This window comes from Microtus pennsylvanicus, chromosome 2, assembly GCF_037038515.1.
Source record: "Microtus pennsylvanicus isolate mMicPen1 chromosome 2, mMicPen1.hap1, whole genome shotgun sequence".
NCBI classification, from domain to species: Eukaryota; Metazoa; Chordata; class Mammalia; order Rodentia; family Cricetidae; genus Microtus; species Microtus pennsylvanicus.
In genome coordinates, this window is record NC_134580.1 from 151,567,446 (window position 1) to 151,590,590 (window position 23,145).

The 23,145-nt window shown below is 48.4% G+C and overlaps 1 protein-coding gene across 3 annotated transcripts in view; it reads right to left on the minus strand.

Moving 5' to 3' along the window:
- The window catches only part of Taf4 (TATA-box binding protein associated factor 4), a 63,646-nt gene that overhangs the window by 6,477 nt on the left and 34,024 nt on the right, over positions 1-23,145 (minus strand). For 2 of the 3 annotated variants that reach the window (XM_075963287.1, XM_075963285.1), the window contains 13 exons: positions 20,090-20,250; positions 18,302-18,421; positions 15,551-15,670; positions 14,783-14,905; positions 11,156-11,245; positions 10,458-10,703; positions 7,828-7,975; positions 4,560-4,674; positions 4,071-4,240; positions 3,629-3,759; positions 2,678-2,803; positions 1,482-1,538; positions 970-1,089 (listed from right to left, as the gene is read on the minus strand). In XM_075963287.1, coding sequence (XP_075819402.1) covers positions 970-1,089; positions 1,482-1,538; positions 2,678-2,803; positions 3,629-3,759; positions 4,071-4,240; positions 4,560-4,674; positions 7,828-7,975; positions 10,458-10,703; positions 11,156-11,245; positions 14,783-14,905; positions 15,551-15,670; positions 18,302-18,421; positions 20,090-20,250 — 1,727 coding nt within the window. The remainder of the gene's footprint in view (positions 1-969; positions 1,090-1,481; positions 1,539-2,677; positions 2,804-3,628; positions 3,760-4,070; positions 4,241-4,559; positions 4,675-7,827; positions 7,976-10,457; positions 10,704-11,155; positions 11,246-14,782; positions 14,906-15,550; positions 15,671-18,301; positions 18,422-20,089; positions 20,251-23,145) is intronic. The other variant, XM_075963286.1, reaches the window with a different exon arrangement.

The following is a 23,145-nucleotide window of genomic DNA, read 5'->3' on the forward strand; positions in this document are numbered from 1 at the left end:
GAGTGTAGTGCGTGTGTAAAGGAACAAAGGCCATACCAGAGTGTAGTACATGTGTAAAGGAACAAAGGCCATACCAGAGTGTAGTGCATGTGTAAAGGAACAAAGGCCATACCAGAGTGTAGTGCATGTGTAAAGGAACAAAGGCCATACCAGAGTGTAGTGCGTGTGTAAAGGAACAAAGGCCATACCAGAGTGTAGTGCGTGTGTAACAGGAGCAGAGATGCATCAAAGAAACAACGGCCCAGGTGTGCCAAATGCACTCTTAAAGCGGAGATCCACATGTGGATCTGAGCAGCTCAACAAATGGAATGTGCTGAACGCCCAGACTTAAACTAACAAAGAAAACCTCGTAGAGAAAGGTCCAGAGTCACAGCAGTCTTCAGGTAAACTGACACAACACCACTAGCACCTAGAGCTTTGCAGCCAGTGACTGGCTCACAGGTGAGCATGAAGTAAACACCAGCAGACAGGTGGGCCAGAAGAGCACACCAGCCCAGCCAGCCTCCAATCTCCCAGGACTAGTGAAGCAGACCCTGGATCCTTCATAGGAGAAACGACAGCAGTGAGGACAACCAAGAATAGATACAGAGGGAGGCTACTACTCTTCCTAAATTCAAATGACAATAGTTTAATGGAAAATTAGGGTGAAAGCTAAGACACTCCACCTTTGGGCTCAGGAAAACAGGTGACACCTTCTGTAAGTCACATGAACTGCAGGTCACCTCACACTGGTCTGAGTTCTGCCCCATGCTTTTCAGAAGTTGGTCTGAACCTCATCAGAGACAACATGTCAGAGACAACATGTGAACGCATGTTTTAGCTCATGTGACATGCACAAATAAGGTGACTTGAATGTCAGCTTTCCACAATGCAAAACAAAGACCAGGAGCTCTGCTGGCTACTGAGGAGGGGACTCTAAAGCACCCTCCCAGGCCCTCAGCCCTCAGCCCCATGTTCCTCCTGCTGTACCTCTGCTCCCGATCCAGACCCGGCACAGTCCACTTTCCTCTTCTTCCGGGGCCCGATCGCTGCTAATGCAGTGAGGTTGGCATCTCGCTGTCGCATCTGTGCCAGCTCCTGTTGCTGCATCTTCATGTTAGGAAGGAAACAAGAACTATTGTTGCTTCAGAGTTCTTACTACAGATCAGCAACGGTTATCAAGAACTTTCTCAAGTTTCCTAAGTCACAACTTCTTTAAAGTTTAGGTTTTTCAAACTAAGAACATGTCTGTAACCAAAAATATTAAGACTTTTTAAAAACAGAAGCTTACCTGGAAATGCTCAGAAAATGAGAAGAACAAGTTGAAGGGGCCTAACCCTCACTTCTAGAGAAGTCACCATGAAATCTCCAGCCAGTGCCAACTGCACAGGAAAAGCCTGTGATGGCACCAGTCACCTGAGAGCTCTAAGGAGCAACAACGCCCTTAACTACTCTCTTTCTTGCTGCACAGGCACTGAAGAATCAGTAGCTGAGAAGCTCACCTCTTTTGCTTTCTGCTTCAACCTTAACTGCTCTGGGTCTTCCTGTCTGGATCGAGACTGTGAGAGAGAGGAAAGGAAGAGTCATGCCTTCCATAAGCAACACTGAAGCCATACTACCATAGTCACCCAACAATAGCATCTAGTCAGAGTTCCTGATAATTTTATAAATGTTTATATCCAAAAGATGAAAATTTAAGTTACACACCATGAAAAACAGTCATCATTGTAGTGGCATTTCGTTTGTATTTTAATTAATAAAGTTTGCCTGAGGATCAGAGAGTAAAACAGTCCTGCTGGTCATCAGCCTTACATACCAGGCAATGGGGACACACACCTTTAATCCCAGCATTAGAGAGGATTATAAACCAGGAGGAGATAGTTCACAGTCTCATTCTCAGATTCCTGGAGGCAGGACCACCATTTCAGACTAAAGTAGAGGTGAGAGCCAGTGGCTGGCTGTTTTGCTTTTCTGGTGGTTTTTATTAATCTGGATTCACATCACTACCATCCAGATATGACGACACAGACTCTTAGGCACATGGCTACCAGTCTGTCATAGGCCTCTGACTCAGTATGGTCTGAGAAGAGAGCTAGGACAGGGCTTCCTGAGACCCTGGGCTCAGGGCTAGAGAGGCACCATTCAGCTGTCACCCCTGCCACTGCACAAAAGCTTAACACTGCAATTCGTATCTCTAGGTGACTCTAATAATGGAGGAATGAGGTTCCCACACTCAGCTCGGAATGCTCTAGACTGAAGAGCAATGTGATCCCACACCACAGTCTACAACATTGGGGAGGTAAAGTATTAGAAATATCTTAAGAAAGTCCACACCATCCGGCATGGTGGTGGGCGCCTTTAATCCCAGCACTCAGGAGGCAGAGGCAAGAGGATCTCATGAGTTTGAGGCTAGCCTGGTCTACATTGTGAGTTCCAGGTCAGCCAGGGCTATATATGAGGGAGAGAGGAAAGGAGGGAGGAAGGGAGGGAAGGAGGGAGAGAGGGAAGGAAAAGGAAGTCCACATCTGTCAAATCAAATCCCCACCCTCGAGTGCAGTCTCCAGCACTGAAGCACACATACCAAGGGAGCCAGGCTTCCCTCAACCTATCCAGTCACAACATCCACTCCTCCACACCAGCCGGGAACCCAATGTGCTGCAAGCCTGAGCCCCAGACCTGGGAGGAGGGTTTAACTTGCCTTTGCTGCCCGCATCAAGATCTCTCTCTCCTGCTCATCTTTCCTCTGCTTTTCAATCTGATCAAGCTGTTCAAAAAATTTGAGCTGAGCCCGAACATCACTTGCTTGCTCATATCTGTCATCATCCTACAACAAAAAAAAAAATAGCAAAAACACTGCTCACCATGAATTTGGAACCCCGATAATCATGAACATGCTCTGTACAGCTGGACCCTCTACACACAGCTCCCATGGTGGTGGCTGTGCACAGCTCACTGCTCCAGGCCATGCTCTCACAAGGAGGGGGAAGTCTCATCAAGTTACCAGGAGTCTGACAGGTTTCCAGTTGATAAACTTTGATAATTTTTAAGGAACATTTAAGTCCTTCTATGTAGAAGTATTATTTCTGTTTATGTTTTGTTTGTTTTAGTTTCCCGACACAAGTGTTTCTCTGTGTAGCCTTGGCTGTCCTGGAACTCGCTCTGTAGCCCAGGCTGGCCTCAAACTCACAGAGATCCACCTGCCTCTGTCTCTCAAGAACTGGGATTAAAGGCATGTGCCACCACACCCAGCTTGTTCTTAAAGTTGACAATTGGCCATAAACTGCCCTGAAGGCACAAGCAGTGACTCCAATGACATCTGTGCAACTGCTCAAGACATATTTTGCCTCAAAATTCACTTTATAAACATAGGGCCACAGCTGGCTGAGAGCCTGCAGGTTTAGCTCATGCCTCAAGAAGGGACAGCAGCAGGTGGATGGAATAAGAGTAGAAGACTCCACAATTGTCCTAGCTGAGAGGCTCATCTTCCAAAGCAGGATCCCTGCAGAGCACCTGAGAGCCCTGCAGTGAATACGTGTGCCTGTGGCTGAGAGGATGAGCACAGGAACAACCAGGACTCCAAGGCTACCACACAGCCCTAGGTCAGGACCTGAGAGCATGGACATTCTCCCCAGGAAAATAGCCCCATTACCTTATAAGAGAAGTTTTTCTGCTGAGCTGTTTCAGATATTTTTTCTACAAGATTCTGCAGCCTTTGCTGTGTGGCATGAGACACATAACTCACTACATCTGGATGGAGTTCCGTGATGCCGTGCTTTTTACCTGCAGGCCATGCAGAAAAAGAGCACTTTATGGTACTTACCACACTGGCTTTGCTCATCCACTACTTACTGCTTTGTACAATCAAGGGCAACCTAAGCAGTCACTGCCCACCCTTCCACTACCTGCCAACCACCAGAGCAGCTATCATGGGGTGAGCCCAAACCAAGACAGAGGGCACGCTCACCTACAGCCCCCGCACCCAGTGGAGCTACTGCAGAAGGGCTGTGCTGAGTCTCGTCAGGGTCACGGAGCACATCAGACACAGATCTGGACATTGAGCATCCCAGTGGCATCATCAGGAGCAAACATACCTATTTCCAGTATCCTCCTCTGCAAAGGTGCGGGGAGGAGGAAGGTGTCGTCTTTACAGGACCGAGTCAGTGTCCCCACCAACTCAGAGTTTGTGGCCAATATTCTTGCACTTTCTTCAGACAGGTTCACCCCAGCCATTGATGCAACATCGTTGATGTCATCGTCATCCCTGGAGAGGAGGGAGCAGAGGTTATGTTGCATGAGGAAATCACAGCTCCTTAAGGTGGTTCCAACTCGGTGGCAGCAGGCAGGTGGCAAGGAACCAGTCAGCTGACCTGTTCTCCATTCCTGCGGAGGGCATGAAGCCTCCACTGCTGCACTCATGCTGGAAACACACACTGACAGAGACATGCAGTCAGAACCAAGCAGACACAACAGTCCTGAGGCTACCAGTGCCACGAACCAGTAGGGAAGACCTAACAGTGAAATCAAGTGGACAGCACGCCCTCCCATGCTCTCCCTGAAGTACACAGGGCCTCAGTCCTTACCGAAAGGAGCCTCCCCCTGGCTCCTTGAGCTTGTTCTTCTGTGCAGCAGCTGCTTGTGCAGAAACAGTAGAAAGGGCTTTGGTTCCAGGTAACACGGTGGGTTTCACCACAGGGACTGCAAAGCCAAAGACACAGTGGAGATCAGAGACTGCTACCAGAGGCCTGACTCTGCTGGCTTTACAAGCCCCAAGGAGAAACTGACATCTTGCTCATCACAGCAACACTCTCAAAACTCCGCACCAGTGGCTCTGAACTGCAGACACGGTTAAGCCGCAGGGTTGGACTGCTCAGTGCTTACACACTTGTACTGCTCTTCAGAGGACCCAAGCTCACCTCCCAGGACCCATATTAAACAGTTCACAACACTGTGACTACAGCTCCAGGGGATCTGATGTCCTCTTCTGAACTGTGCGCACCTGTACACACCTGTACACACACTGTATGTACCTGTATGCATCTATACACACCTGTACACACACCGCACACACACTGTACACAACTCTACACACTTGTACACATACTCTAGGCACTGCACACACCTGTACACACATTGTGCACACATTGTACATACTGCACACACATGGCACACTGTATACACCTGTGTACACACTGTATGCACCTGCACACACTGTACGTACCTGTGTACACACGGCACACACCTCTACAACACTGTACACACTGTGCACTGTACACACTGCACACACAGCGTACACTGTATACACCTGTATACACAATGCACACGCCTGTACACACTGTGCACACCCGTACACACACTGTATGCACCTGTACATACCTGTGCACACACACTGTACACGCCTGCACACATACTGTATGCACCTGTACGCACCTGTGCACACACTGTACACTGTACGCACCTGCACACACACTGTACGCACCTGCACACACTGTATGCACCTGTACGCACACTGTACACACCTGCACACACTGTATGCACCTGTACGCACCTGTGCACACACTGTACAAACACTGTACGCACCTGTACACATACTGTATGCACCTGTACACTGTATGCACCTGCACACACTGTATGCACCTGTACGCACCTGTGCACACTGTACAAACACTGTACGCACCTGTACACATACTGTATGCACCTGTACACTGTATGCACCTGCACACACTGTACGCACCTGTACGCACACTGTACGCACCTGCACACTGTACACCTGTGCACACACTGTACAAACACTGTACGCTACTGTACACACTGTACGCACCTGCACACACTGCACACACACACACAGTCACAACTGTTCAAAGTGCAGAGAATAAGAGACTGTAGCACCACACCCCCTCCCTTCAAGGTTCAGGGAGCATCATAGAAGGAGGGGGTGGAAAGACTGCAGAAATGAGAGACTGTGGAAGACTGCCAGGAAACAGTGTTTTCTAGACATGACAGGACCCTTGCACATATAAACTCCAAGCAGCTATGGCTACATATACAACACCTGCTAAGATCAAGCAGCATGGAGGGAGGGAGAGGTGGCTCAGTGGTTAAGAGCCCTTCTTCTTCCAGAGGCCTAGGTTCGATTCCTAGCACCCACAAAGTGGCTGACAACAGCTCCAGGGGATCCAACACCCTCTTCTGGCCTTCAAGGACACGGGACACACACACAGTACACAGACACACACAAAGACAAAACAACCATACACACGAAACAAGAATAATAATGTTGTTGTGTGATTTTTGTTTTGTTTTGGCTTTTGGTTTTTCAAGTCAGGATTTCGCTACAGCTTTGGAGCCTGTCCTGGAACTAGCTCTTGTAGACCAGGCTGGCCCTCAACTCATAGAGATCCGCCTGCCTCTGCCTCCTGAGTGCTGAGACTAAAGGCAAGCACCATCACTGCTAGGCTCCCTCAACTCTTAAGTACAGGAGCGATTTCTGGCAGAGACGAACACTAGGCAGACTGTTCAACTAGGAGACTGAAGCAGAATTACTGGAGCCCAGGAATTCAGGGCCAGGGAAAATCAGTGAGGCTGCCTTAGGGACACGCAAGTGTAAGGGTACAATCTAAAGGTCTAAGGGGGGCATGTACCGTTATAATCTAAAGTTCTAAGGAGGGCATGTACCGTTATAATCTAAACGTCTATGGGGGGCGTGTACCGTTATAATCTAAAGGTCTAAGGGGGGCATGTACCGTTATAATCTAAAGTTCTAAGGGGGGCGTGTACCGTTATAATCTAAAGGTCTAAGGAGGGCATGTACCGTTATAATCTAAACGTCTATGGGGGGCGTGTACCGTTATAATCTAAAGGTCTACGGGGGGCATGTGCTGTTATAATCTAAAGGTCTAAGGGGGCGTGTACCGTTATAATCTAAACGTCTATGGGGGGCGTGTACCGTTATAATCTAAAGGTCTACGGGGGGCAGGTGCTGTTATAATCTAAAGGTCTAAGGGGGGCGTGTACCGTTATAATCTAAAGGTATGGGGGGGCAGGTACCGTTGTAATCTAAAGGTCTAATGAGGGTTCTGTACCGTTCTAATCTAAAGGTCTACGGGGGAGCGTGTACCGTTATAAGCTAAAGGCCTGGGGGGGGGGGGGGCGTGTACCATTATAATCTAAAGGCCTAAATACAGTGGAAAGGAACTGATAGAGAATTATACTTCAGAAGGAACTTTATTGGGAGGAGCCATGGTCAGGCCTTGAAGAGGCAGAGCAACTCCAAAGGAAGCTTAATGGGGCCTGGAAGGGAGAGAAGAAACCACAAGGACAAAGCGGGTTTCTGAGTGGGAACAATGCTTCTACCACACGACCTAGACTAGCCTATGTGCCTGAGGGGGCACTGGGAGTCCTGCAGCTCCAGAGGGAGGTGCTATAAGGCTACTACTGCACAGCATACTTTCTGTCAACTCTAGGCAGAGGAGGGAAGACTGGGGTGGTGAGAGCATGCAGACCACTAGCACAGGTGTGAGAGGGCGTGAGAGCTGCAGGCACCGTGGCCTCATTGCTAGGAAAGGGAGAAAAACAGCCAGGTCTGTGACCTCACAGATACTAACAGGGGCAATCATATGTAATTCAGGTTAATTTAAAAACCACATTGACAAGGGCAGTGGTTGCATAACCTCATAAATGTCACTGAGTGGTGTGCATAAAATCATTTTTTAAATGTTGAGTTGTCTGTTACATGAATTTTATCACAATGATTAAATGAAATCAAATACTATCCCACAACTGGCCATTTCCGAGACTAGTCAGCCCTGGGTGGAAGCAGCCGGTCCTGGGTGGCAGCAGCAGGGGCCTCACCTGGCTGCAGCTGGTTCAGTTGGATCTGCTGTGGTGTGGTGAGCATGATCCGGTTGTGAGGCTGCCGCAATGCGACCATGGGTGTCTGCGTCAAGGTCACCTGCGGGGGCCGGATCAAGGCTCCAGGCTTCGGGGGCTGCTGGATCACCTGGGGCACAGTCACATAGTGCATGAGCACACACACACACCCAGAGGCCACCACACTGACCCATGAAGCCAGCTATTTGCTTCATCAGCCCTGCCCCAACCTTGCCCTGTCAGAAGCTCCAGGAAAGTTGGATATACATCTCATTCCAGATCTAAAAGCCCGGTTCAACAGCCCTATAATAACCCTCTACACACAGCTTCGAAAGACTGAGACGAAGGCTACAGCGGAGCAAGGATATGGAGCACATGACACTTAGGACTGCCCCGGATCCTCCAGCAGCAAAGCAAGACTACTGAGCTCAGACCCCGTCCTGGTGGCCACACTCAAGTGACTTATTTACATTTTAAATTTTCTGTAGGACCAGGTGATTTTTCATAGGCATGAAGATGAGTCTCCAAGTCCTGCCCTAAACTTGGTCCTCTGGCAACACAGACTATCCCCCTCATCATTCTCTGAACCATGCTTAGACCTCAGGGCTGGCTCAGCTCTGCCATCCTGCCATATTGTGCAAGGCTTACAACAGGCTCCAAGAGCCCACGGCACTGGCTGTGCTCTGGGCACGGCTCACAGGAAGCCACTGAGAACATGATCATAAATCTGTGCTAGGAACTTTCCAGTAAGAATTATAGTTTTTGTAAAGGACACTTTTTGTGTGGCTGATGGTGTAACAGAAAAGTACGGTGTCTGCATAGGAGTCTGAAGCCCTTCTAGATTTGAACCCCAACTCTGCTTTAAAAAAAAAAAAAGGTAGAGGGTGTATTTTTGGTGGAACAGAACCTTGCAAGGGACTGAGGCTGAGGCCTGCCCCAGAGCTGTTTCTGCAACAAAACATGGCTCTCACAGCTCAGGACAAGCCCAGGGCAGTTCAGGCTGGGTTTCCACTGAGAAGACAGACACTAACTGCAAACACAGGAAAAGCCCACCTCTACAGGCTTGCACAAAGCTGACCTACTGTACACACACAGGCACAAGCAGAGTTTGGGGTGGATCAGGACAGCACAGAGCAATGGCCAGGTTACTGAGCACACCACTGCTCTGCTCACATCTCTGAAAAAGAACAGCACTGCTCTAGCTTCATTTCCAATGCTGCGACCAAACACCTGACCAGAGCAACTGATGGAGAAAGATTTATTTGGCTTACAGTTCCAGGTCACAGTCTACCACTGCAGGGAAGTCACAAAGGCAGAAACAGAGACAACTAGTCACACCACATTCATAGTCAAGAGAGAAAAAAAATAGTGTGTTGCCTGACCACTCCCTTCTGTTCAGCTGGTTTTCTTCACTAGGAAGCAGTGAAACCCACATATGGATCTTCCCATATCAACCAAAAATCAAAACAACCCCCATAAAGATGCCTCGAGGCCATTCTGATCTAGATAACCCTCATTAAGAACTCTCTTCCCAGATAAGATTCTAGGCTGTACCAATCTGACAGTTACAGCCAACACCACAGAAAGGTCTGCTGGAACCCTGACACTCAAGGACAGAGGCCAGCCCTCAGAGGAGAGTGAGTCCTCCCAGAACTGCCCGCTAGGTAAATCAATGTGCTGACTGCTCAGTAGCACAGCTCCCTACTTAAACTATGTGAAAGCAAAGGACACAGTAATCCCTGTCCCAGTGAGAAACCCTACTCGTGTGGGGCCTTGAGCCTGCTGTCCACCGTGTCTTCCTCACTACTAAGAGAGAGAAGACAAAGGCACGAGCTAGCAGAGGGAGGAACCAGCACCCCGAGGAGTCCGGCCTCCTCAGCACCCCCCATACAGCACTGTACCCCCAGCCACTGCTCATGGTTAAGCTGCATTGGTACAATCACAACCCCCTTCCTCCACCACCACCCAGAGCTGGAAACTAAACCTAAGACCCCATAAATAAATGCTCTACAACATTACACTACGTAGCCAGCCCCCTTCTGAACTTCACCTTTCTAGATGTGGTGAGCCTGTGCTGTTCGTGGCAGGAGTACACTCTGAATGCAATCACAGCAAAAAGTCGTCCTGCCCCGTCAAAAAATCCAAAGCAGACAAAGCCATACCCACCTGCCAGCAGCCCTCAGCTCCCCAAACATCGTCCAGACTACAATATTCCCACCAGCAGGCTCTACCCCAAAGGCAAAGGCCTGACCGACCCTCCTCCAACCCCAACCCCAATGGTCTGAACATCTGGGCATCACTCAAAGTCCAGAGAGCATCCTCCTAAGAGGCTCACTAAGCACACTGCATTCCTGTACAGGAACCCCAACAACAAGGTGAGGAGCCTGCCAGTAAGTGAGCCAACAAGTGCACATCATTCTCTGAAAAGTATAATACAAAGTTGTGGCCTCAACCTCCAGCTCACATTTCAGTTACTTAAGAGAACAACCACACGCCTTTCCAGCAGGAGCTTCCTTGCCTGCTCTTTCCAGAAAGAGGCTCCGAGCCAGGGCTGCTGAGTTAAGTGGCATGGCGGCTGGCAAGAGCACCATGCCAGGCTCGCGCCTTCATACCAGTGGTGTGGGCGGTGCCTGCTTGCCAACGCCAACCTGTGTGGGCTGCGTGAGGCTGATGACTGGGGGCTGGAGGGCGCTGGTCACCGAGGCAGCCGTTTTCCCAGCTGTGCGCTGCACCGAGCTGCTCAGCACCACAGCCGTGAGTGCAGTCGTGGCCTGTGAGGCAGGTGGTTGCTGCTGCTGGCTCTGCTGGATGAAGGCCGCAGAGTCTGGGGTCAGCTGTCTCAAGGCAGGTAAGCTCCTCTGAGGACAGACAGACATGTGGGGTTAGGCACAGCTGGAGCACAAGTGCTTCTACTGTTGTAAAAGCATAAACCTTCAAAAAAGTCTTTGGCTAATACTTCTATAAGCATTCTACAGACAGTGTCAAGTACTAATCCCTGACTGTCACTCAACTCCACACTTACTGAACAGGATTTTCTTAACAAAATCTGACTAAAATGAATTTCAGAACAAAATGCATCTCCAAAGAGGCACCAATACTGTCAGGGTTCCCAAGCTTACTCTGTAAGTAAACCCATCCCCACAAGGAGCTCTGGTCCTACACCAGAGTGTGCCAGAGCTGCAACTGGGGGCTCCGCTTCAAGAAAGCCTGTTCTGAACAGAAAACCTCACATGCTGTTTCAGCCAACTCAGGTGGCATGTGACATCCTACCCAACTGCACTACACTGCTGTAGCATAAGCTGTTCCTTACCTTCAGGAAAGGCACAAGGTAAGGTTGAGGTGAAGAGTTCAGTTCTCGATATAACCTGCTAGTGAAATCTTCTGCTTCGATTTTCCCATCCTGCAAAATTAACCACGTTGGCACGGCTGTGACACATCTTCACACAATTTCATGCCACACACCCTAAACCTCAGCATCACACTGCTCTGGCCCTTCTGACAACAGACCATGTGTCTGTGTGTTGCTGCACACCCTAGGTACACTCATGTCTGGCGTCCCCTTGGACCCTGACAGCAGCTGGTGAACATGAGTCTAGCTGGTCAGTTACTGATTCACATCTCCACCCTCCCACAGGTTTCTCATTCAATATGTTTTCACTTTGGGATACCAGGCACCTACCCAGTGCCGGGCATTTTGTTAGGAAACAAACAAGTTGTCAGAGTGCCAAAGGCAACACTTTAGCCCAGCCTCTTCAGGGAGTAGAGCACCTGACAAAGAGACTGGCGCCCATGCAGCACCAAAGGGGAAGCCTTAGAGTCCACAAGCAAGGTACACGTGGTTGTGTTAGACATCTGGAGACTCAGTGTGAAGGCTGGAAAACCCCATAAGACAGATGAGAGCTGGACTAGCTTTCTGCGTGGACTAGACTCCTGAAGTGGGGCAGAGTCCATGCTACTATGCAGAGGGGCACCACCGACTACTGTAACGTCCATCCAGGGCTTAAAAAACCTGGGGAAGACAGTCACAGGCAGAGATATAGCAGTATTTCATTTGTATTTTTTTTTTTTTTTTGGTTTTTCGAGACTGGGTTTCTCTGTGGCTTTGGAGCCTGTCCTGGAACTAGCTCTGTAGACCAGGCTGGTCTCGAACTCACAGAGATCCGCCTGCCTCTGCCTCCCGAGTGCTGGGATTAAAGGCGTGCGCCACCATCGCCCGGCTTTCATTTGTATTTTAATAAATAAAGCTTGCCTGAAGATCAGAGAGTAAAACAACTAGCTACTGGCTCTTATCTCTACCTCAGTATGAAATGGTGATCCTGTTCCAGGAATCCTCAGAATGAGACTGTGTCTGAGAACTGTCTCCTCCTGTCTTATATTCCTCTCTAGGGCTGGGATTAAAGGTGTGCACCACTACCGCCCAGTTTCTATGGCAAACTAGTGTGGCTACTGGGATTAAATGTGTGTATTACCACTGCCTGGTCTGTAAGGCTGATCAGTGGGGCTGTTTTACTCTCTGATCCTCAGGCAAGCTTTACTTATTAAAATATAAATGAAATATCACTACATTTCCCCTTTTGGTCTAAAATTTAAAAAGGCTATAACTAATACAAGAAAACTATATATAATAAGTACAATGACTATATACAATATATACAGGCAATAAGTACATCAACAATGTCTAGTCCATTTGCATTAACAAATTCTGAGAAAATACTTCATATTTATCCTATCTTGGTGAGTCCAGAGTCCTATACCTAATTCACTATCCTAACTTGCTTTCTGCATCTGATAAATTATAACTATCTAATCTTCAACTCTCTCAGAGACCCAAGAGGGAAATAATATTAACTGAGTAAGCAGGATGTGCAAGAAAGCGAGTTCCAAAAAATGTGAGAAATGACAGAAACAGCTGGCTGCCTGGACAGTCACCCAAAGTTCCTGCAATGTTGGGACATCTATCTTCAGCCTACTGGCCTTGCACAACCAACAGACTTTTCTGTGAAGTAGGATACTCTGTAGGGCTGTCCCTCCTTGAATTGTCAATGTGTGGCAGTCATTTTCTTTTATTTTCTGCTTGTCCAATTAGGACAGCATACTGGTAGCAGTCAATGCAAGCGCTTGACCACTGGTTTACTTTTGCCACAAAGAAAGTAAATTCCATGTGGAGTTTCTTCAATGTCCATCATCTTCTCTAAAGTAGATTGGTGCTGCCAGGAGCAGACATGTTTCACTGTCATAAAAAAGAGCCTATGTTATTAAAACATCTTAAATGCCATATTCTGTAGATCTCTAAAGTGTTTGAAGATGACCTGTCTATCTAAAATATATCTTTGTTTGACCTTGAAAACATACCTAATGTGACTCCAAGTTTGAATATAATAGATTAACTACTAACCTGCATTTCCTTATTATCCTAAACAGTTGGTAATAATAATTTTCAAGGACTACAAATGTATAGATGCAGTATTTTGAACAAGAGTAGAAATAGATGTACAGTATATTCTAACAAAATTAATCTCAAATTTGTATATATACAAAATTTGATATAAAAATCCAATCCAATATAAAACATTCAAAACTAGGAGTTGCTTTTTAAAAGTAGATTCACTTAATCCACCTTTTTACCCTATCATATCTCTACCCCCCTTTTTTTCTTTCAAAACATTTCTTTTTTTTTTTAATTTCATTTTCTTCTTTTCAAAACCATTTTCAGACTGAGGTAGCATTAAGAGCCAGTGGCTGGCTGTTTTGCTTTTCTGACCTTCAGGCTAAAGCCCAATTTCTGTCTCTGGGTTTTTGTTAATTGTGCTACAGGGAGAAATGGTAAACTGTTGAGGACAGGGCTGTGACAGCAAACTATGTCCTGAGAGTAACATAACTGGCAGGGAAGAAGATGCCAGTGGTGACACCAGAGCACACAGTGTCGGTCAGCCTCACTGAGCAGGGCAGAAGTGTGTAAGAGAAAATATGCAGGCTGGCAATATTTCTGATCCTGGGAATGGCGTGTACCATGAGCAGCTGGGCCCTAGTCTGACTGATGTGAAACCCAAGGCCACAAAGAGGTCATGTAAGAATAAGCTAGGAGGCCCAGTGTCCTGATCAAAGTGTAGCACCTTGTGGACAGCTGGATAGAGCAAAAGAATGAACAGGACCAGCAAGTGGAGAAGACAGCACTGGATAAGGACGGGGCCTCACAGGCATCAGAGCAGAGTGGGTCACCCCTGCCTGGCCTGAAAACTCCTCAGGGAGGAAAAGGATCAGGAGTGCAAGGCTGAACCAACAAACCCGAGCAGTAGAAATCGCACACTCTCAAAGATCAAGGATGTAAGTGCTATAGGTTAGGAGGGACAAAGTTCATTGCAGTACGAAGCAAGGAGCCCAGTTCAAACCCTGACTACAGCAAGTTGCTAAAATAAAATGTCCATGGACAAGGAGACGGGAGCACCAGCCAATGGGAGAGGTCAGTCCTGCACATCAGCACAAAAGCTTCTTTTAGAAACCAGCACTGAATTCTCAAGGTGTGGGAAGAGGAAGTAGCAAGGGCAGCTGGGGCAGGTGCAGCACAGACCACCTGCCTATAAACTGGAGTTAAGGACCCTCCCTGTTGCCTTTAGAGAAGAGAAGGCAGGGAACCCCCTTAGCATCACTGGCTGTCAGGTGCACACTCCTGCTACGGGGTCCAGTCCTGCAAGCCCTTCTTTAGTGCTGCGTCTCCTCAGGTGACTCATCTAAGTATAGTAGGAATGTTGGGGTCTCAGCCCAGTCCCCAGAGCACTCAAGCCAGCAACCACACACCCTGACAGCTGTACACACCTCTCCTTCTCCAGGATCTTCCACAAGCTCTCATCTGCCCACCCAGGTCACCCTGGCTGGCCGAGCATGGGCTGCAGGTCACATACCATGCTCTAAGGCAGAGAGTTTCACCTGAGCTTCTTACCAGCAAGTTTTGTACTAATTCTTTCACATTTGCCGCCGTCTCCGTGGACTGTTTACCAGAAGAAGCCAGTTTTATTAATGTTGATAGAAAACTTTTACATTTCTTCACATTTTCCATAGTTTCCTGTATTAAAATGAAAAGGTATAAGTTATAGGAGATCTCATCACTGCAGTGAAAGGTGTACTAGTCTGAAAGACACGTAAACTTAGCATTTAAACCTCTCTCAAGAAGCATGTTACCTCTTGCACAAGCTAGAAGCTTCTCAGAAGGGCAATCAGCTACTTTAAGGGCCACCAAGAGAAACCCCCTTCTAGGGAAGGATGCATCTGCCAAGACTAAGCCCTCATTTCAGGAGCAGAGGCTGCTGCCCAATGTGCATGGCAGACTAAGTCCCAAGCAGCTCCGTAAATGGCTAAAAGTACTTGTCAAAGAACACAAAAAGAAGTTCCAAAGTATGACCCCGACTTGTCCAAAGCACCAGGTTCATAAAGGAAAAGCTGTGGAGTAAAAGCAGACAGACACACTGATGCCCAGACCACAAGTGTTCAGCAGCTACATGTGTGGCTTCCACAGGCATCTGTGGGGTCCCAGATCCCAAGCAAGATACTCAGGGTCCCTCGGGTCACCCCATAAAGGACTTGACACAGGTCCCCTCTATGCCACCAGTACTGTCAGTTGGCTTGTGAGCTCCTGTGTGCACCAGCTCCATTTCCCCACTAGTATCAATGGGTTGGTTTTACCCCTAGGGGTCCTGAAGGAAGTTCTTACCGTGGCAGCTGTGGAGGTGGTGCTGGCCCCAGGGACTGTTCGTTGAGGTGTCCCTGTCTGAACAGCTGTGGCCGTTCCAAGCGAGGCTGTCTGTGCAGAACCACCCAGAACCAGCTGAGGCTAGAAGAGTTCAGAGCACAAGGGAAATTCATCACAGCTTCTGGGGAAGTAGGGAGCCCAAACGGCTGGGTGTCCACACTTCCTGCAGCTATGTGAGGTAGAAGGGCACCCATGACAGACCCACAACTAAGGACCACAGTGATGATGAAGGGGGTTGTATTTGGATCTGTAGTAAACCTGAAGCTTGAGCCCATCACTGAGAATCAGAGTCTGAGAGCTGTCACAGCAACAACCTCCTCTCAGAAGCTACTCCTCAGAACCCTTTTATCTGTGCAGAGCCCTGTAACAGGTAGCTGTGACCTTCAGGCAAAGCACCCCCACAGGGTCTACACGAGACCCAGAGAGGAAGGGTCTCACTTCCCACAACTCCCTGGTTAACATCCTGGGCATTCCAAAAGGGAGTCTTGCCAAAAGTTGAGACACAAGAGCTGAGCTGCTGGTGTGGCCACACTGACTATGGAAAGGCGCTGTCTGGCCAAGCCTAAGAACATTTACAACACAAATGGGCATCTAGACTTCAAATGATTCAGACACCAAACCGCTGGCCCTTAGTCCCACTCCTGGTAGTCCTGCTTTTCTTGAGCAATCATGGTGAAATATTTACCAGTTTTTAAATTAGTGCCTCTCAATTTATAAATCTGCTGCCCACATTTCCTCACTGCAGGTTTTTAACAATGTCCCGTCCCCACCCCACATCTGAAGGCAGAGAGCAGTAAGCATCCCACAGCCACCCAAGGGTAGCTCTGGAGCAGCGTAAGGCAAGGCCTCAGCACCCTTAGACCAGAGAAAGTCCTTAGAGTACTCCAGCCACAGGTGCACCAGCATGACTCAACTCCAGGTCTCCTACACCCTCCCCCAAGTTACCCTACATCTGGCAACGGATTCAGGGTGATAAGTGTCTCCGTGTCATAACCATGCATTGCCCTTGTGACTGAAAACCACCAATGAAATGTCATATGAAGATAAGGGTCAGGAACAAACCAAGAGGCTGACTCAACAAGCCAGGAGCAGCCAGAACACCAATTCTTACCAATGTTTTCACTTTAAAATGTATTTCCCACCTGACTGCTAGGACCCAGGGATACAGACCTCATCAGACTGCAGACCCCACCTACCTACTTCAAGGCACCTGTTCTCACTGAACATGACACAGCTTACCATGAGCTTCACTGCCTTCTAGAGCCCCCTCCTCATCAAAAGAGGGAACACTGTGATCAGAAGCAGACAGCACTAGGAGTTCCTCCCAGAAAACCCCAGGTCTCCTAGATGCCAGCTCCTGAAACACACAGATGTCTCTGCTGCTTACCACAACCTGGGACAGAACTATTCTCCAAGCTGTTCTTACTCCCCACAGCTACCAAAGAAAATGGAGCTGAGTCCCAAGAAAAATGAGCTTAGAATGGCCCGTGTGTAGGGCTGCCCTGTAGCCCATCACCCAGCTCAGACTCTCACTGCAATGGAGGTGCGGCTTAGGCAGGAACATGGCAACTAGCATCACATTCAAGTGGGCACATCACCTAAGCACAGTGTGACAAGCGCTTCATGGCAGAGCCCAGAGCCCTACATGGGATGACTGCTCACAAACTCAACACAGGAGCCCTTGAGGCTCTGCTTCCCACAAGAGAGGGCTTCCCTATCTAAATTTGCCTCCCCAGCCAAGGAGGTCTTCCAAGGCCAAGTATCTCTCTGATCTGTCTTATCTGACTAGGAATGTCTTCCATTGCCAGGTACATCTCTTCAATTATGTTATATCTTCTCTGATCAGGTATGTCCTCCCTGACCAGCCCGTTCCCCAACTCTTAATATCTGTTTTAATCTCTACAATGGAGAAGCCCCTGGAATGTCAGTTCCTCCCCTTGGCTCTATAGGCTAGAAGCTGCATCTCAGAAGCATCAACCTGTATCAGGTTATGACTAGTATCTGCAGGATACTCTCCCCTACCACTACCTAGGACATTATTTTACAAACAACTCCCAGCTAGCATTCAGTAGGCAGAGTCAAGAAGAGCATTCCAAGTGTGTCGCCAGTGTGGTAAACAAAGCAAGTCCCAAACCAAATAGAGTTACCTCCTGATACCTTAGCTCCAAAGCTAAGGTAAGGAGAAGTGAAAGATGGACATTCCTAGGGTTGTGCTGTCATCACAGCAACAGGCCACAGGGGGGCAGTGTGGTCTGGAAGCCGTGTGAAGCTGGAGTGGTCTATCCCCTGCTAGGAAAGCAACACTAGGGCGAACACACACACACACACACAGAGCTCACCTACAAATATGCCACAGGAAGGTGAGAAGACCTGCATACAGCACCAGCACTATCCATACGCATGTAATGGGCCACACATCACAGACATAAACTCTTATTACCACAGACTTTACTTCCTCAAAGATGCCCTGAGTCAAATATTAATGAGGTGACTCTCCTAATTACACCTTATAACAAGCTTTTGAATGTTTTGAATGTAGGCTACATTCGAACACAGAAGAAAAAGAAAAACTTTCTTCATTGAGCACCTACATCTTCAAATTCAACATGGTACCCAATATAAAAAGTCCTGAAGTCCAATCTTTGCATCAAAGCAAAAGCACGCTCTGCCAGTCAGGTAGCCCTACTGATGCGCCAAGCTGTATTCCCTTACCTGTACCCCAGGAGATCGCTGTAGGGTTGTAGTGGGCTGTACCGTTGTCTGGGCCTGAGACACTTGCTTAATTATGGTAGTTGGGGTCACCTGCCGTGCAATAATAGGTGTTCCTGGAGCCTGGAAAAAGAATTAGGAGTCATCTAAAATGGGCTACAGTAGGAAACACATACATATATGCACACATATGTGTGCACAAGCACACACACAAACTCCTAAGTACATACATATATGCACACACACGTGTGCACAAGCACACACACAAACTCCTAAGTACACATACATGTATGCACACACACGTGTGCACAAGCACACACACAAACTCCTAAGTACATACATATCTGCACACACACGTGTGCACAAGCACACACACAAACTCCTAAGTACACATACATGTATGCACACACACGTGTGCACAAGCACACACACAAACTCCTAAGTACACATACATGTATGCACACACACGTGTGCACAAGCACACACACAAACTCCTAAGTACACATACATGTATGCACACACACGTGTGCACAAGCACACACACAAACTCCTAAGTACACATACATGTATGCACACACACGTGTGCACAAGCACACACACAAACTCCTAAGTACACATACATGTATGCACACACGTGTGCACAAGCACACACACAAACTCCTAAGTACATACTAGTGCACTCAAGTAATCCACAGCTTACTACTTACCCACAAAGAAGTCATCCTAAGCTCAAAACATTCAAGCCAAAGAAAAAAATATATGACCAGAAACCTCACAGAAAGTCCTAAAACAGACCTTTTTAGCCAAGTCTACAAAATGCCGTCTTTTAAAGCAGACACCGGGAAACCCAGTGGTGGCACCTCTCTTAAAGTGACACTGGCACGCACTGACAGTGAAGAGATGCCACGGCTGAAAAGGGGAAGACGGGGGTCGACTGGGATGGGGACACCTGAAGTCCTGAGATGCCACAGAAGAGTCGCGTGAGGAGATGCAAAGGTGAGATGGCCAAGGCCAGTACACTGCCAGAGAACCTTCCACACAGACCACACACTCCCTATTAGGGAAACAAACACCACAGACCTCAAAAGAGGTCTCTATGCTAGTCCCAGGGGGACTACCTGCCTACCTCGGCACATACAGCCGTCTACAGGACAGGACAGTCCTAGAGGAGTTCAGAGTGATCAGAATTACTCCCACCATCTCTTTAGCTGCCAATCTAGGGGAGGCACTAAACAAAGGCAAGGCTACACAGAGCATACAACAGTGTGCTGGCACAGACCCCAAAGGGTTGCAGTGCTATGGAGGCGGGGGCACTGCACAGTCAGACAACACAGCTTGGCATCAAAATCTAGGACCTCAAGGCTTGAGAGTGGAGTACCCTGTGTGGCCTTCGCTCAGCTCCACTACTCGCTCTTGGTTCTTCCCAACAGTCCATGACCTACCATATCTGCACTTACAGAGGAAGACACGGACACAGAGAGGTGAACCCACTGGTGGCAAGAGAAAGGTCAGGGCTCTGCCAAGGCAGCGGACCCAAGTGTCTATCTACTGTGACCCAACTCAGTCAGCAAGCTGAGCACTGACCACAAGAGCGAGAGTGTATAGACTCAGCTAGGGGAACGGGAGACTATACCCAGCCTGATCTGAAAACACTTGTATGCCTCGATGTCCACTCACACAAGACACACCTTCACTCCTGCGATACTCCCAGTGTACAGGGAAGGGAACGGATGAGAGCCAGGCTGAGCTGGGGCCACCCCACACTAACCTACTCATGGTGCACGCACTCACCTGCACGGTGGAGATCTGGACAGGTGGAGCACCTGTGGGGGTTGCAGGACGGGGTGCCATGGTGCTCTGAGGTTGGGCCTGGGCATGGGCCTGCATCTGGGCCAGGGCCTGCTGAGGGATCATTAACAACTGCCCATTCTCACTCCGCACGAGGACCATTCCTGGGGGACAAATGAGACTTGGCATCAGGAAGTGCTCCTTTCTCCAGCACAGGACGGCAGGGGCTGGCTGTACAAACACACTAAGACCAGGTGCATCCCTTTCACAAGGAACCTAAGTGGTGAAGCCAAGTTCAGTGGCCACAGCTAAAGACCCAATGTGTGCCCTGCAGTTCCCTCAGATGTGGGAACCTAATATGGTGCCCTGTCTACATTCACAAAGTGGCAGGCACCCCCCAGTGCAGGCTTCCCACACCCTTGAGTCCATGTCCTTTACACTTCTCCGTCTACACACTGTGTGCTCATAGTGCTGGGGCCCTGCCTCTGAGCACAGGTCACCATAGGCCAAGTCTCTCCAGACTGATGCCCCAGAATGCCCAAACTACACAAAAGTGTGGTCCTATATTCTTCACAGAAATACTACTCTGGTCAGACAAAGGGGCTGTGCTTTCTCCCAGGTGACCAGGCACTGTTTACAACAACAGGTACAGAACAGTCTCTCATCCATCAAAGTTCTTGAAACTTTGGGAAAGCAAATTCTACCCGTCAAGCTTGACTAATTTTGGCTTCAGATGAGCAACAAATTTTAACCCTAAGTTATAGAAGCAACAGTAACACACCTGTCTTAAATTTAACGTCCACATCAGAGTTACAGATGCCCTCAGCCCAGCCCAGCAGGACACAGTTCCAAAGTAACACACTCACAGGAGACAGGGATGCGGGGGTGAGGGGGTATTGAGACTAGAACCTCCTGTAAGCTACACACCCAGCAAACCCTGGACTTTCCTCTGTGAGGAATAAGTCAAAGCAATCATACAGGAAGTCTCTGATGCTATCAAGTTCTGAGTATATCAGAAACAGCAGCAAGGCCTCTTTGAACTCAGTTAAAAATAATGTTTGTTGTTTTTTGAGACAGGGTTTTTCTGGCATAGCTTTGATTGTTCTGGAACTCGTTTTGTAGGTCAGGCTGGCCTCAAACTCACAGAAACCTGCCTGTCTCTGCCTCTTGGGTGCTGGGATTAAAAAAGGTGTGCTCCACCACCACCACACGAACTCAGTAAATTCTTAATCCCAAAGTTCTGTTGCTGGGATTAAAGAATTGAATGTCCCTCCAGAACACCTCACACAACCACAAGAGTACACTGGTGGCCAGTGTTTCCCTATGGACCTAATAAGGTACAGGCAGGTGTCTCAGAGGTTCTTCTGTCTGACTATCCCGTGGCAACTGTCACACATCCCCAATCACTACAGAGTACAGTCCAGTCCAACTGGTGGAGCACAGACTCTGTGGACTTCTGCAAGAAGCACGTCTTCCCTACTGTTCCCTTGGCTAATGGGGTCTTCTGGTCAAGAGGATCTCAAAGCCAGCCTGCCTTCAAGCTTTGAAGCTCCTCTGACTATGAATACCCACTACAGACACAGTGGAGCCCCAGCCAGCCCATGGTGGCTCACAGGCCATGCCTTGGCACCATCCCTGATCTCTGACTAAACTCCTCATTAAAGCTAACATTACCCAGTTCCTCCAGCCATTCTTAGTAGGAGGTTTTTCAATGTCACCATGCAAAGAACAGGTGACAACAATAATCCTAGACACCTGGGACAAACCTAAAGAGACAGGTGTACAGGTGCTACCTCCTTAGAAAATATCTGCTAACAGCAGTAAGAATGCATTAGGGTGCCCTTCAGTGCCACCTGCACCTCCAAAGCACACAGGATGGCCAGACGAGGGCGCCCACACCGTACAGAAGACACTGCAGAAAGGAAGAGGAGAGATGTGAGAGAAAGGGTGCAATACATCGAGGAGGTTGTTTCAGACGCGCCAACAAGAGATGAGAAAAAAGGAAAGCAACCATGCAAGATGGCATGTCCTGGGCAGGGTCCCTGGCACTGACAGCAGAACTCTGCCATGTTAATAAGGAAGTGAGACAGTGTCCTCCAGACCACACAGGACACCACTGATCACTTCAGGAAAGGAAGCCCAGAACTCACATAATGCCAGCACAACTCCACCTGCCACCCAGCCACATCACTGCAAGAGGAAGGAAAGCATTTCAGATGCTCTATCTCAAATATGGATGTTCTGAAGAAATGCGGTGGCACTAGAACATGAACGTGGGTTTTTACCCGACCGAGGGAGACCTACAAAATGCCTCAGAAATCCTCAGAGACCACACAGTAGCCAAGAGAATAGACACAGGCCAAAACAGATGGACAGAAACCTAGTGAGCAAGGACAACGTGACAAGCACAGGCAAAAGACTTGGATCCGCCCTCTCTACACAAGACTAGCACTCCAGGAGAGAAAAGAACACTGTATTCTAGAAATCATTTAAGTGGGCAACTCACAAACCCCAACAACCTCAAGGTGCCACTCTGGTCACCAATCCAGGGAACACAGGCAGAGGGCTGACTGACATACAACACACACACAGTCACTGCCCTCCCACATCTCAGAAAGAGAATTACAAGTAGGCAACAGATCCCTGCAGACACCTCCCAGAGATGAAAGACATACAGCCCATAGCAACAAATTAGCTCAGTGTCACAGGCCAGCATGAAAAGTGCAAATTAAACCCACAATGCGGAACTCTCCACACCCACTACTACAGCTGAACTGGTGATGTGGGCAGAGAACTCCCAGAAGCACGAGGTGGACCCCAAACACCAACCTAGACTCTTGGGAAATGACACGCCCCATGATGAGGTGCAGCCCTCCACTCCAGTCTACCTTAGAGACACTTGGACCTGAGCTAACTGAAGCAGTCGTATTTCTGACAGCCCAAAACTGAGAACAACAAACACCAATAGAGAGATAACCTCTAAAACCTACACAATGGGAAAGTATTCAGAGATGAAGAAATGAGCTATGGATACAACACAAGTGACCCTCAAATGAGAA